Below are 15,609 nucleotides of genomic sequence, written 5' to 3'. Positions count from 1 at the left end.
GGAAAGAGCTACAGAAGAATAAAGGACTAGAATCAGAGAGCAAAATCAATAGAAAACACTAGAAGATAAAGCACTGGACACTTCAAATATAAGCCATCAAAGGAAAGCCAGTTTAGAGAGAAGAGCCTACAGAGGTAACAGAGGTAAGAGTCTTGCAGCTGCTAACAATTGCGATCTGAAAGTTGAACATATTCTTGTTCTTTGCGGTGCAACTGGGTATGACCCAGCTTGCCTCTACAGTTGATATTTTGCTTCTAGTTTTGATATAATTTTATTTTTGTTAAAAGCAGTCCACACAAAGAAAGCAGCAGCAGAGCAAACCAAGTAATTAAACTGACATCCCTGAAAACTGTTAACAAGTGCTACTTTTAAAAATACCTCCCTTACCTTCTTCAGAAAGGTGTGAGGGGGGAGAGATTAGTATTTTAACATGGTTAGGAACTGACACTGTCATCTTCACTGGAAGCTGCCCATCAATGTAGGAGCCTACTGGGGACAGAAGGGGCTGTGCTGTGGTGGGGGCTTTGCACCACCGTGTCTGTGTACGCCATATGCACATGGGGAGGCTGCAGAATCACTCTCCAGTAAATCTGCCTATAGGAACCAGATAGGATCCCAAAGAGGCCACGGGGCCTTTGCAAGACAACCTTATGGAAACTCCCTCACTGGCACCTCATAGCATGTTTGGCAAAGTACCAAGCCTCTGGTATTCTCACTTTTCTGAAGCCCCAACATGCAAAAACCCATTCACCCTTCCAAACAAAAGTCTCTTTTGCTTGCGAAGCCACAGACACCCTAATATATCTGTTGCTTGACAAGGGAGTACCTGTACCTCCTGCTGAGGAGCATGCAAAGTCTTTTCAGCCCAGAGCCCGTGCATGTCCCTCACAGCTGCTCCCATGCAGTGAGAGGCAGGCCACTCCACTATCTTGCTCACCCATAAGGAGAAGGTGCTCTGGGATATTGCCTGCATCCCTGCAGACATAGCAGGGATGCCAGGGAAGGGATATCCTAGAAGTCAGGATAATTTGCAGATGTTATAGACAGTAAATACAAGAGAACATTGTTTGCTTCTGACAGACGAGCAGGGTTTGGTGCTCGCTAACAGTTGCATAAATCCTGAACCCACAAGGAAGCCTGGGAAGATGGGAAGAGCCCTCAAGAGTGCGGTGAGCAATTTCCAACATTTTCTTTAAAGAAAGGACAGGTTCCCTAATCTTATGAAACAAAAACCAAAATGCAAATGGGAGAGCAAGGGAATTGTTACTTCTGACAGGAGCTTGTGGAGCTGAATTGTAATCACACATCTAGACACCTGACAGCACCAGCCACACTAGTCTCATATACACACATCTGTTGTCTTGATACAGTAGCACTATAAGCTGAATAACTTTGGCATTACATGCTAAGGCTGCTGGCAAAAGAATCCTTATGTAGGTTCAGGACTATGTTTATAAACATTGTAGGGAAGTCCTCTCAGGATGGCTTGGCCATCGGACTTTTATCTACATCTTGAGCACACACTTCTTGCTGCAGTGGAAAAGCAGGGCCAACTTTGGCTCATAGTTGGGATACATGTAATGTCAGCCTTTCTCAGAAGTCATAACGTGCAATGGTGATTTCATTCTCTGGGTTAGAGTCTCTAAGGAAGAAGATTCAACATTATCCCAAGACTCATTACCAAAAACCTGTGGACACCTGGCAGAGCACTCTCTGCAGGATCTCTGGTGTTAACCCAACCCATAGAGAGGCAGAAGGGTGTTTGGGTGCATGTCAGGACCAGGAGCCATGTATAGAAGAGAAACTCTTTTTATGCTGACAGGAGGGTGCTTCTGCCAGCAGCATCAGCTGGCTCAGGATCCCTTTTGCTCTGATTTGCTCCGGGAGTTGGCAGCTTGAACAACGCTCTGCAGCCAGTTCTTTGTGGTTGTCTCACTCCCTGATGCTCACGTGTGCTTTGGGTGGAGGAGGCCCTGGCCCTCACTCGAGGACATTTCACAGCCAACTGCTATGTGAAAGACAAAGTCGTTGCATGACATCATGCTGTTGGGATGTCCCTGTCTGCTCCCTCTAACAGCACATGGACATGAGAAAATCCAGCCTGCGAATTCAGAAAGCCTGGAGGTTGCTGCACTGTTACCACCAGGCACAGGCTGAGTTTTTTATAAGTCCCTTTTGCAGCTCAGAAGATATCAGGCACTGAACAGGGGCTGCTGACTGTCTTGCCTTCGAGGCAGGAGAAGACAGGAGAGAATTCTCAGTGGCCCTCTTTCATGGGCCTCCAACTCTCTGCATTTCACAGCTAGGTACTGAGCCACAATACTGCCAGAAGACATCATTTTTACAGAAGCCTCCCTTTTACAGAAGGTTTAATAGCCCAAACATCTATTTCTCTTGCTTCACAAGTGCACAGGCCTGCAACTCTTTGGTACTTCTTTCTTATCCCACCTTGGTTTCTGTAGCTATCCAAGCTGGGCTCCTAAATCTCCTGCTCACTTCAGTTGCAGCTCAGCTCTGCTCTACGCACAGAATCACAGAATCATTAAGGTTGGGAAGGACCTTTAAGATCATCAAGTCCAACCATCAACCCAACACCACCATGCCCACTAAACCATATCTTGAAGAGCCACATCTACACCTCCTGGGCTTTCTAGGCACCCAGGAAAGGAGGAGCAAAATAGCTGTTTGTTGCTATTAAATGAGCTCAGGTCTCGCTCAGCACTGCATCACAAGGCTTTGAAAGTAAGTAAACATGAGTGAAGGTCTACATGGTGAAATGCATCATGACTGATGCATGTGTGGATGTGGGCATGTACGGGATGCTCCCCACCACACACACACACACACACACACACCCCTTACAGGGGCAAAAAGCAGAGAGCAGTGTTTGTTAAATCTTGCCAAAGTCTTATTTACACGGTAGCAAAAGAATGAGCCCTCTAAAACACAGAACTGTGGCCACACACATGCATTCAAGGTGAATTATTTTTAACATATGCCTCAGCTCCTTAGCATGTCAGCTCCAGGCCCGTCAAGCACAGAGGCAAGCTGTGTTTAATTTGGCTGCACCAGAGAGAGATTTACAGCAACAGAGGGAGAGCAAGAGATAGGTACAGCAAGTTCAGTCAGCAAGGCACGAGCGTTCCTCCTCCGGCTGTCCAAGTCTGCTGCTGTTCCTTCTAAGTGACTAACAGGGACCAGGGCGTGCTCAGACCACACTCTTCCTCCTCCCCTGCCCAGTCCCTCGAAGCCCCTATCTCCATCTAGTTTAGTTTCTCCCTCGGTCCCCAGCGGACATACACACTGCTGTATGTGTGCGTGCATTAAACAGCTCCTAAACGCCCCTGCTGAGTTAGCACCAGCAGGTTGGCACGGCCAGCGGGGGACCGACGGCTGCTCTTGGGTTGGCGCTACACAAGCAAGTAGGTGTTTTACTTTTGGCAGGGAGGAGGGAAAATTTGGTAGTACAGAGATTAGAGATCTAGTGAGCTTCAGAGGACATTTCCTCCCTGGTGGAAGTAGGATACCGCAAAAGAGGGGGAGGTGAACAAAGCTGTTTCTCAGTAGTTTTTTTAGGAGTGCTCCTTAGAAGTTTCTTTTTTAAAGGAGTTGAGGAATTTCTCTCCCTTTGGGACATACATTACACACAGTAAGGTTAACAATTTTCCTGTTAGGTTCATTTGTTTTACCTAGATAGGCTCTTTCATACAAAGGGTAAAGAATCTATTTCAATGCCAGCCCTGGAAACATAATAATTGTGACAGGTTGATAAATAAAATTGAACTGGAAGCCACAAGTGCAATGGCTGTGTAGCAGAGGTAAGTCTTATTGTAGCAAGCAGCCTAGGCATGGGTGTTAGCATACTGGGACCATGCCTTATTCATTGCTATGAATAACTACAACAAATGTCTGAAAACGGAGAGAAGGAGAGAAAGAAGAAGAGAAAGAAGGAGGAGGAGAAAGGAGGGAAGAGAGAAGAGAAAAAACAGGGAAAAAAATAAAAAGTATGACAAAGAAAAAAGAAATGAGAGATGCTCTAATAAAATCCCAAACAATCAAAACAAGCAAGAACGAGAAACAGATTTTTGTGAAAAACAGTAGTGTCTTTGAGCCATTGCTGTAATAGCACATCTGGGCTCCTCCCACCCTCAAATCCCATTGCCTTCAGAAGTGCTGCATACAAACTTGGAAATGTAGGAAACCCAAATACCTTGAAATAATTTTTGTTTATAGCTCCAGTTAAGAATCCTTAACATCTGACTGCTCTGGCCCAGGAGCGAATATTTCTAATACTTTACAGTTGTAAAACACACATCAGTGTCACGCACCTTAGCTATTAAAACCATTAAAAAATACAGCTAGATTTTATGTGCCACTTGATGCTGTTGCAACAGTGCAAAAGGAGAGCATAAGAAAGATAAAGATTCCTTTGCATGAAATACTGTGTCCATGGAGCACCTCAAGGGAGTCCCTCCTCTCTGTTCCTCTGGGAATTCCAGAGGCAATAATACCCCTGGAAAAAAAATACCCCAATGCCTTTGTTCAGAAAGTGAATTTTGTTGTTGTTTGCTAAGAGCTGGCAAACAGGTCTCTCCTCTGTCTGGAGTCAATTTCTAGGAAATGTGTTCCACTGCTAATACATTATTCATTCTTCCCCAAAATGGAACTCCATGTTCAGACCATCAGTTGTTTCTGTATCTTTGTTGAATTTTTGTAGCTCTTTGTTAAACAGGGACATAGTGATTTAATAAACTCTCAGCACTGGGTTACGTACCAGCACCAACAGAGTTTGCCCCCAGTACCAGAGTTAGTTGCTCTTGTATAATGCCAAGAAGGCTCCTAAAAAAAATTCAAGATCCAGCTTTTTTCCAATCAGCAGCTTTTTCCAAGAGGCAGAACTCAGCTCAACATCCCATCCGAGGTGCTGGGGGACACCTCGTGTCCCAGCCACTCCATTAGCTACCACCTGCCCTGCGCCAGAGCTGCTGAGGAGGGCAGGTGACAGCAGGGGTAGCAATACTTCCCACTAAGACAGATTTACTGCCTGACAAAAGGAACAAAACCTCAACCATCCTGGAATAACCCATGTCCCAACATTGCTGTGAAATTAGGGAAAGGTTGTGGACACTGTAGGACAGTATGAAGAGTTCCATTGATTCTTGAGGGTGGTCCCGCATCAGACCCCTTGTTATTTAGTTGTACTCAGATATCCCTGTGACTGTAGGTGGGAATTTGGTTGTCACCTAAATAAGTCTTATGGGATCAGCTTTAACATGTTTTTGTTCTTAGCTGCTTTCATGTGTTTATAACTATTCCTCTGGAGCAGGCCTGGGAAGACTGTAGAAAAAGGAGCAGCAAGTCTCTGCTCTCATCTCAGCCCAAAATCCAATGATTTACAGAAGCCTGAGGAGTGCATATGGGCAGGTGCGTGGGTATCTATGCATGCACACATGTGGAAAGGTGGTAGTAGCCTGGACGACTGGGGTTTATGATCATTTCAGAAGTATGTCAATGAATAAAATGTTCATAATAGTATTTAGGGCTAGACCAATATATATGGATTTATGAAGTCATTTAAGGAAAATACAAATATACAACAGTTTATGAGGATGTGGGGAAATATCGAGTAAGGATGCACCATATAAACTCATCAACCATGGTAGGATTTACAGCCATATACAGGAAACTACTACTAAAAGCAAGATTGAAGGCTGTATAAGCCCATCTAATCTTACACCTGCTTTTCAGAGAAATCACTGTCACTGCAGCAGTGACTGCAGAAAGTTTGCAGCACTCATGCCAAACTGGCTGCCCCAGGTGCAGGAGCCATCCTCGGAGAGGCTGAGCCCCACACTGTGGAAAGCCAAGGGCAGCACCAAGTATCCCCATCACCACGAAGGTGGTAGTCAGGAGAGATCAAGATGGGTGAAGGAGTCATTGGCTTCTCTGGGCTCCTCAGGGCTCCAAGCAAACTGAAATTGTTTCCGCGCTGGGGAAGTGGATGTAAGCACAGCATCTACACTTCTCTTGTGCCTCTTTCATCTCAACCCCAGACCAATAAAATGAGTATTTCCCAAGGGGTGATGCTCACCTTTTCTCTCATTAAAGTCAGGAAGTGGGCTGCAAGGAAGGAAATATGTGGTGATGGAGCAGCTCCCAAATCACAGGTACAGAGGCAGGGTTGCAGTCCAGCACGAGAACTGGAATAACATCCCATTGCTCTTTATAAGTGGATATTTTTCCATGTGGATTTTTTGGCACATTCCTTGTTTTCCATACTTTGGCAGACAAATATGGTCCTAATTTAATGAAGCACTATGTGCAAAACTGAATTACAATAATTCCCAGGTTAGCACTTCAGCCAGCTTCACCAATGATGGCTCTAGGGAAAACAGTCTGCTAAAGCAATAAGGACTTTAGTCATAAGGAATCATCTCAGAAGAGTATCAGTAAAAGTGACTTTCAAGAGGTTCGGCAAATTATTTATATATTGACATATATATTTGTTTATACAATTTAGCCCATGAATTATAGACTCTGTGTGAATGGTCTTCAAATGGAGTGTGGATTTAAAAAAAAAAATTGTTACTAAAGATTGTTCTGTTTTAGACCTAGTTTCACATGATGCAAGAAGCATTTGTCCCAGGTACCCTTGATTCATTATCAATTAGAAGGATTAAGCAGTCTCTACTTGCCTTACTTGCTTCATTAATCACCTTTTTAATGAGGCAAAAGAAGCAAAAATAGGACCAAAAAAAGAGAAGTAAAACTAAATTTGGGAGAATAAAGGAAATAGAATAGTTCTGCACACACAGAGGATCAAGTCATTACCATTGTCACATTGTTCAGGAGCAAAATTAGTCTTTAATGGATAAAAATTCTGTGATGGATTAACGTCAATGCTGGGAAATTTCCAGCGCTGGGAACTAATCATTTCTGAAGAGCTTTATACAGTGCTGTTGTATAAACAGCCCTCACTGTAGGCACAGCCCTGCAAAAAGAGACGTTGAGTTTTCCCAGCTCCAGATGAATTCCCTGTGAGCCACGGCAATCCCTACCAAAAGTATGTTTGTACCTTGTCAGAATAGCACCTCGAAACACCCAAAAGATTCTACAGCTCGTGGACAGCCTAGTACACATTACTTGGGGTAACATTCCCACCCTTGGAGATACTCAAAACCTGTCCCCAGGGCAAGGTCTTGAGCAACCTGAGCAAGCTGGAACTGCTTTGAACAAGGACTTGGATGTGAGACCTCCGACGGTCCCTCCAGCCTAGGTTGTTCTACAGTTCTGCTGCACTGTTTGAAAACCACTGCTCAGGCACGCAGAGAACTCCTTGGTAATGTCATTTTACAACAACCTGCTGATATTTCTTTGTGTCCATCACAATAATCTCTCAAACTCAGCACTTTCTTAGGAGGTATATCCCTTGTTTCAGTGCAAAAAGCTTCTCTGAGCTCAAGCTTTCTCTGCTGTCTCGGCTGTTGCCTGAGCTAGTCCCTAGGTGTAGCTCCTGCCTGGTGGTACCAAAGGGTAGGATTTACCTCTCCTGTCTTTGGTGATCTTGAAGTCAGAGCCTGGTCTACGGGGGAGAGTCAATGGAGGAAGACAAAAAATCCAGAAAAGAGTTCATCCCATTTTAAGACAGCAGGGCTAAACTGCCACCGGGCCTGCGTGCCTCCCTCCTCTGCTCACTGAGACAGCCTGGGCAACAGCTTTTGGACGGGGCTCTGGTTTTCAGGCAGCTGGCATTACCAGAGGTGAATGCCTGCTCTTCAGGCAGACAAACAGAAAAAAAACTGGGTGTAAATGGCCACATGAGAGCACAGCACTGCAACCTCGAGCATTTCAAGTACAAGAAATCTCCTTTCTCCCCTTCAGAGCATTAAACATTGGACTTGCCACTAAAAGGAGAAGTAGCAAGAGTCAAGCAGATCATCTCTGTATAATTTCCTTCTCCTTTGTGGACTGTTTTTGTTTTGCTTTCTGTTGCTAGTGTCTGAGAACAAATGTATTGTGTTTTCACCACATGCATAAAGAGAAGCATTTGTGGTGCACTGAGTATTAAACAGTTTCTCAAAGAGGAACTTGAACATCTCTTCTCCCAGTTGAATCTCTGTGAGCTAAATTCCTTGTAGCAAGAGGGCAGTGGTGCTCACAGAAGAAGACACTGAAAAAGCTGAGGAGGGCAATAGCATTGGACGCTATCCTGTACATGCAGCACTTTCCCCCAGCTGATTGCCAGTCGCCACACATCAGCATTACCTTTCCCATTTCACAGAAAGGACAGTAACAGTGAAGAACGAGGAGGGGAAGTCAACCACCGACTCAGGGCTGACTCCAAAGCCATCATTCAGAGCTGAGCTTGTTGCAAAGTCTCCCCTGGCTCGGGCCGCGTTTAACCCCATTCCTACTGTGGCTGAGAGTGAAGGGATTTTTATCCACGTTTAGAGATTCAACGTACAAACCATGGACAGATGTGTTAGGAAAGAGCAACAGAGAGCAAGAGAAAGGAAAATGAGTATTTTCTCTTAAGTGGACTGCGCAACGTCAAAAGAAGTGTTAAATTTCTTCTTCCAATATAGAATATCTGATTAAAACAAATGCAAACTGCACACAATGCAATAAAAAACGAATGTTCCATTTTCCACTTCTTCTTGCTACAGCTGTTTGTTTTAAACATACAAAGATTAAGGGAACAGTCTTGAATTGAATTAAATCCCAAATGAACTAATGATATTTATGCATATTAAATTTTTAAAGGCACTTGTGGCTGTTCAACCAATCATTCACTGGACTGTCATAACATGCCTCCCAACCCTAATTTAAATTAGAAAGAAGACATCCATGAAAAAAAATGTGCAGACAGTAACCTTTTCACTGTGCATACGTTTAAGAGATAAACGCCCATCTAGCTTTAAAAGGCAACAAATCTAATAAATGGCCACATCATCATAATTCAACGGTGGAAAAAAATCAATGTTACAAATTTCCGAACTGCATCGCTCAGGAAAGTAAATTAAAACATCAATTCAAACCTACTTTAAAGAGTTTATAAGGGGAACATTGGCGTCTTAACACAGAAACTCCCAGATCACTCTAGATGAAGCTGGGGCTTTCCCAGACCTGTGATGCAGGGAGCAGCATTTGGTGGGGCCATCTTTGGAGCACAGCAGGAAGCCCCACTCTGCCCTTTGCTTTTCCCCTTCTCTAGCAGAGTCATGCCCTTTTCCAGCCCTGTACCTTCAATAAGCAAACAGGTACATTAGGACCTGGGTCTCTAATGAAGATCTCGCAGTGAGAGGAAAAATGCTTTCTTGCTCTTTTTGCAGTAAGTCAAGAAAGCCTCTGTGTGGTCCTGCGTAAGTCACTGGTCCAAAGCTACAATGTCTGAATGTCCTATTCCTCCACCCTGCATAACTTTTCCCCCTTGCATACTCAACATTTTGTTATCCCAGTTCATACATAGTAATTTCTCCCACCTTAAACAACAGACTCCTTCTCCCTACATCTCCTAAACACTAATAAAAGGTGTTTCCCATCCCACTTGACTTTCAGCATTGCCATACAGCATTAACCAAAGATAAATCTGAAAGCTCAATAAAGTACAGCTTCTTGCTAAACAGAAAGCCCCAAATACTGCTCCTTCTCTCACAAGAAATTCTGCTGACTTTCTTGAGTAAGGATTCAGACCCTGTTTAGAAAAGCACTTCCTTGCCTATGGTTAAGCCTGTTTTTATGGTTTATCAGTCACAACAGGAAAAAGACACAGCCATTAAGTACTGCTGTGCTCCTATTTATGAGAGACTCTTCAACCTTATTTTGCTGATACGACACAGTCTTTGCTAGGCACTTACCTATCAAATACTCCAGCCAGAACTGGTCTGTCTCTGGCTTGTAGGGTCGATTGAAGTCAATCTGGATTTGGAAAGACTGTCCCCGACGCACTATCAGCTTGGGGCTGTAGTACTTGTCGGTGTGGTGCTGCTGCTTGTTGATCTCATGGGGCTCCTTGAACATATGGATGTCCACAACATGCAGGTAATCTGCAGAGACACGTAAATGAACAGAGAGGGAAGAAGTCAGTATGTTGGAATCTCAATATTGATACCAACATTATTAGAGGCCCTGTCCTCCCATTCTCCAACATTGTGTCATCGAGGAACACTGTGCAACAGAGCATGCTGGATCTGTTTGGGGCTTACATCCTCCTATCTGAGCAAGGACTTATGGACTGACACTTGTCTGTTACTCTGCCATTTTCACAGAGGCTGCAAAACTCCTAGTGAATGGTGAAAGCAATTGCAGAAAGGACAGGTTGCTATGAGTGGAAAGTTGAATGTCCCCAAGGAGAGTTGGACTCCATCTTTCCTTTGGCATCAGCTTTCTGCAGGTCTGGGCTTTGCTGTCACAAGTTTACCAGTGCAACCAGTGGGCCTTTGACAGCTATGGCTTCATGTCTCCCTTCTTGCAGCCCTCTGTTTGTAAAATGCAAATTCACAGGGGTTTTGTGACACTTAAATACATTAATGTTTGCAAAGCGCCACTACTATAGCGTGCTGAAGAGCCTGAGAGGCAGTTAATGATCTTGCATTCAGCTGAGAGCTTGGATTGTCTGTATTAAATAAGATGTTGGTGTACTGTTATGTGTCTAGACTCAGCTTCTCAGTATACCTCCACTGCTATTAGTGTCTTCTTATGAAAACTAAATGTAACATTACAGTATATAATTACAGCATAGAGTTATAGGCAAACAGCAGTAGGTATCTATAACATGCATGGGCAAAGCTTCACTCCCTTCAAATTAGGGCTGTCTAAAGGATTATAGCCTACCACTGCTAGAAGTTAGTCTGCTTAGCTAATGACCAGTGTGGGGTGGCAATGGGATAGCCAAAGGCACTTGCCGTCACCACGAGCTACGTGCCTGTGCCATATCAGGAATCTTCACAATAGGATGCTTCTCATACAACAACCAACCACATGAAAATGAACTGGACATCATTCTTTTGCATACATGCTTGGGCAGAAAATCACGAATCTTCTGCCAGGAGGACCATTACTGCTCACCACCAGGAGAGAGACAGAAGAGTAAAGCTTGATTTGCAGCTCTCAGCTTGTCTTTCCAGGTGCTGACAGTTAGAAACCAGCTAATTTCTGCATTTTATACTGACAATGACAGAGCCAAACTTATGCCTGGCAAAAAGGGATGCACATTCACAGCAGCTGGTGGAGCTGTGTGTACTCCTGACGGTGGCTAAGTTGGCCTGCTACTGAGTACCCTGAGAGCGGGAATGATGTGCTCAGCGAATGAGTCGGGTATCCAAGTCACTGAGGGCTGAATGCAGCCTCTTTCACAGAAGCTCAGACAACAGCTTTGCACAGTGTTTTTCCTTGAAGGCAGGGAGACACTGCTCAGTGGCCAGCTCTGGGCAAGCTGCAGAGCAGCTCCCTCCTGGGTGTGTAGCCTCCAGACTACAGCAGCATGGGCATTAGCCCTGCCCTTCTGCAGGGGTGGGTTCAAGACACCAGCAGAGCCCCACGGGCAGCAAGCTCCTCTGGACACCAGCATGGTCCTTTTGCTGCCCTGGCCAAGCCACCGAGCTTCGGCTCTGAGCGACAGCTAACGGGAGAGGGGGAAATACGGGCAGCAGGAGCAGGTCCCGCTCGTGCATTGTCACCGTCAGCTGCCTAGCCCTGCGCTGGGGGAAACAGAAGGAAAGGAAACTGCCCGAGAACAGAGCAAGACACGGATCCTTTCACGGAAAAGCCCTGGACAACTGAACTCAAAACCATCCGCCTCCTGCTAACCCTAACCTGCAGAAAGGCTGGAATATCCTGTTCAATACTGAGGCAGGCTTAAAGTCCCATGGCAACGTTATTGTTATTCTCTGCTCAATTCACCAGGCTTTTGGAGTAACTTCTGTAGATCCCCACCGGCTTTAGCACCGGCTGAAGTTACAGAGGTGTTTTTTGTGTGAAACATGAAATGCGTTTTGCTCGGAAGTCATTCTCATTGCCCTTCTGCGAAGCGGGGCATGTCTTTGCCTCCCTCCCTGCAACGCTTACCAATGCTCGCTGCCAATAATGCTGACAAAGCTCACAATTAAATTACAGAGGCAGGAATTTCCCGGAGGGGGGTGAAGCGAGGGCAGGGGAGAGTCTCTCCTGTTACCTCTCCCAACCCCTGCCAGGCTGAAAGCACTGCATGTAAAAGCTGCATATCTTTAGGGCTCCGTGAGGGGTGAGGCTATCAGTAACTTTGGCTCAGTTTCTCCTTCCAAGGAGGTGTGAAAATGGAGTTGCGGGTTTGTTGTGCTTTCATCTCATGTTCTGAAATAAAAGGCAACAGTGACCCTGCCCTTCCTTCGCATTGTAGCCCCTTCAAGGAACTGCAAAACTAAGCCACCCTGGGCAATCAGTTCAGTATTTGCTTCATTTCACCTCAGGACTTTACACGGCTCCTGCCAAAACACAGCCATACACACCTGCAGAAAACACATTTCACTTTGACTCTCCATGTTAAAATGTACATTGAGCTTGCCAGATGAAGATAACCTGTGGCCAAGCCTGTGTTAATTACAGCAGTGGAAATTGTGGAGGACAAAACAGGAGCAGGGTAACGCGATGTGCTAACGCCATTACCAGAGTATGACCAAAAGGAAGGGTCCAGCCGTAGCACTTCTGTTTGTGATGGACAGGTGGTCATCGAGGGCTCCTTTGAAGTCAAGTCCATTTGACAGTTTGCCCGTAGCCTGGTCTGCTGTTTAATGCAAGCCGGTTTGCTGCACAGGCAGCCTGATGCTTTCTTAAAGCTTTTGCAACGTTAAGCTTGCATGGAAATAAATGAGCACACGCTTGAGCTGCTTTTTGAATAACAAGAAGAGCTTTCTAACATCAGGCTTTTTGGCAAGACCAGAAAGGGCTCTGGATTACAAACAGAACGGTGTGAGTTTCCAAAGGAGGTGCCCATCACTCTGCTAACAGGGGAAGCACGATTCCCTGGCGAGTCGCCGAACTTTGCAAAGGAGGGTGCGTGGGGAGCTTGCAGACCGTGGGGCCGCAGGGCTGTGTCCTCCCACCGAGCGGCTGTAAGCACCAGGCCCACTCATAACACATTGCAGTGAGATAAGCTGGCTAGGAAGAGCCAGGAGGAGGACATGACACAGGCGTGTTCGTGGAGACAGAGGCTTCTTGCTGAAGAAGCACTCAGGGGCTATGCATCCTCCTCGCTGAGCATCTCCTCCCGCGAGCAAGGCGGGCTCCCGCAGCAGGCAGCCGCCGGACCGGGCTGGGCAGGCAGCTGACCCCGGCAGCCTCTGCCACTCGCTCCGGCTGTGTTTCAGAGGAGCAGAAGTGGGTGTCAGCAGAGAGCTAGTCAAGAACAGGGTTTTACCTCATCCCAGAGTAGTAACTAAAATAGGTCAAATGAATCACACCCTAAAAATGCCTGTTTCTTTCTGTTGGCTGTCAAGGGAAACGAGGGTGCCTAGCTCAGCTGCAGACACCTACACTGCACAGATCAAGGGCAAGATTCAGTTAAATTTAGGCATCTAAATGATGTGAGCCTGGTATGTAACCTCTTATTATGGCCAGTTGCTGCCACCAGTGGAGCTGAGAGAAGGGTATAGATCACCCTGGAAGTGACACCCACTGCCTCCGGACAGCCTGTGCCCTCACCTCCACTCACTGGATGGCTCTGTGTTGACTATGATCTGACACAGGTGAAAACACTGACTTTAGATGTTTATAGCAAGTGTCCAATCCTACCCCAAAGGCTAGAAGACACCTCAGTTGTAACAGCAGGGATAAAAGCATTTGCATGCTTTCTTTCAACGTGTCATGGCAATGAAATGTGGGAACAAACACTACAAAAAATTTGGACGGCCCAGCAGTGTAGAGGTGTGTGGGAGAAGGGGAAGGAGGTGGCACAAGCAGTCCTCTGTAAGGATGTGCTCGTAGTGCTAGAGTCCTGCTGTGCTCCGCCGCTCCTGCTCTGCCTGCAGATGCTCAGTTTATCCCCCAAGCACAACCCTGCTCTGGGCAGGCTCAGCTCCTGGATGTCAGTCCCAGTCTGAGCTCCACCGGGCTATAAACCTTTAATGTGGTCTGACAGGTGACTTAAGCATCCTACCCCAAAGCAGTGTGTCCAGGGACCACACTTACATCAACTGGTATTACAGATTTGGATCACAGCTGATATGCACCGAAACAGTGCTGCAGGTCACCCCTTGCATGTTGTTGCTACAAGAATTGCAGAGCTGAACTGCACAGCAGAGCTGATCCAGCTGTAAAAGAGAGTTTTATTGTTATGCACAAATTTATTTTTCAGCCATACCAGTCCCACAGACAGGTTTATCCTATGGCCACACAAACTCTTGCTTTGGACAAGGGCTGTTTTTCTCACCAGCAGCATCACCTTAAGTCCATGTTGGGTTCCTGCCTCAAGTCACTTGACCTGACATTCCTAAGTTTCCATCGCATTTCTGAAAAGGAAGAGGCTCCTGCCCACTAGCACCATGCTTCATTCAGAGCCTGATGTGAAGCACATCAAAAAGCAGTAGAAATCTTTCTCCTGGTACTGGTGGGCTTTAGCTGCAGGCTGCATTCCTTCTAAGGTATCCCACACCCTTACATATCTCCAGCTTCTGTGAGCATATTGAGCTTGAAACGGTATCTAGTCAGGACCTCTATTGCATTACATTTGACAATTTAAACACACATACTTGTCCCAGAGTTACAAGGTTGTTTGAAAAGGTTCAAGCAAAGTTTCTACAGTCTTAACATGCCAGTTTGTTTGCTCAGGCATTTTTTAAAAGAAATGCTTTTTAAAGAAATACATATGTATATTAAAATGGGGGGACATGTGGTTAAGGCACATGATTAGGATTACAGAAATAATGCTTTGCAATAAAAGTTTGAACTTGTGGCTTAAAACCTCTTTGCCTGTTCCCCAATGTGTAAAATGCAGTAACTAATGCTTGTCCACATTTATTAAGCACTCTTTCAACCCTGGATGACAAGTCCCATATGAGCATTAAGTATTATTACATCTGTCTACCTTGAGTTGCCACGTTCAACAAGTTGTGCTGTTCATTTCAAATAGGCCAAAAAATTAACATCATTTGGTCAGTGACTCATTCAAGAGCAAATCCTGATTTCTTATTAAACCAAATCTTACCTATTTTTCTTCAGGTTCAGTCCAAAGAGTTGGCACTGAGGGTGTGGTTTTATTTGCCCATTCCCTACCCTAATACTGTTTTGTTTCCTCAGCCAAATGATTGAAACACTTTTCACAGCAGAATAATTAAAAATGCAGGGATTCCTCTTAGTTTCACATTAATTTTTATAAGTGAGCTGAACATCTAGCAAAAGTTTTCCCTGCCAGCCAGCATTTTGCAGTAGTCTCACAGTCAGTTTAAGGCCATACAAACCAGCACAACCATTAAGAGGGGAGGGTCCTCCTGCCCCCTTCACCCCAGTGCTGCCACAGCCATGCCTGAAGCCCGCAGGTCCTTAAAGTGACTATGTGATTGCGCTCAAACTGTGAAAAGCCATTCTTGCCTTTTTTTAATGACTCCCACAGTTCAAAACTGGTCACACAGCTTCTCC

At 45.4% G+C, this 15,609-nt stretch overlaps 1 protein-coding gene across 1 annotated transcript in view; it reads right to left on the bottom strand.

Annotated features, from left to right (window-relative positions):
* LOC104626985 (coagulation factor XIII A chain-like) overlaps positions 1 to 15,609 on the bottom strand; it is a gene marked incomplete at its 3' end in the record, with an annotated part of 32,806 nt that overhangs the window by 16,821 nt on the left and 376 nt on the right. Inside the window, exon 2 of the mRNA XM_010295045.1 lies at positions 9,858 to 10,046. Within this exon, the coding sequence (XP_010293347.1) occupies positions 9,858 to 10,046 (189 nt within the window). The remainder of the gene's footprint in view (positions 1 to 9,857; positions 10,047 to 15,609) is intronic.

This window comes from Phaethon lepturus, unplaced genomic scaffold, assembly GCF_000687285.1.
Source record: "Phaethon lepturus isolate BGI_N335 unplaced genomic scaffold, ASM68728v1 scaffold48669, whole genome shotgun sequence".
NCBI classification, from domain to species: Eukaryota; Metazoa; Chordata; class Aves; order Phaethontiformes; family Phaethontidae; genus Phaethon; species Phaethon lepturus.
Note: the sequence above shows the minus strand (reverse complement) of the source record. Positions and strands in the feature narration are given on the sequence as shown.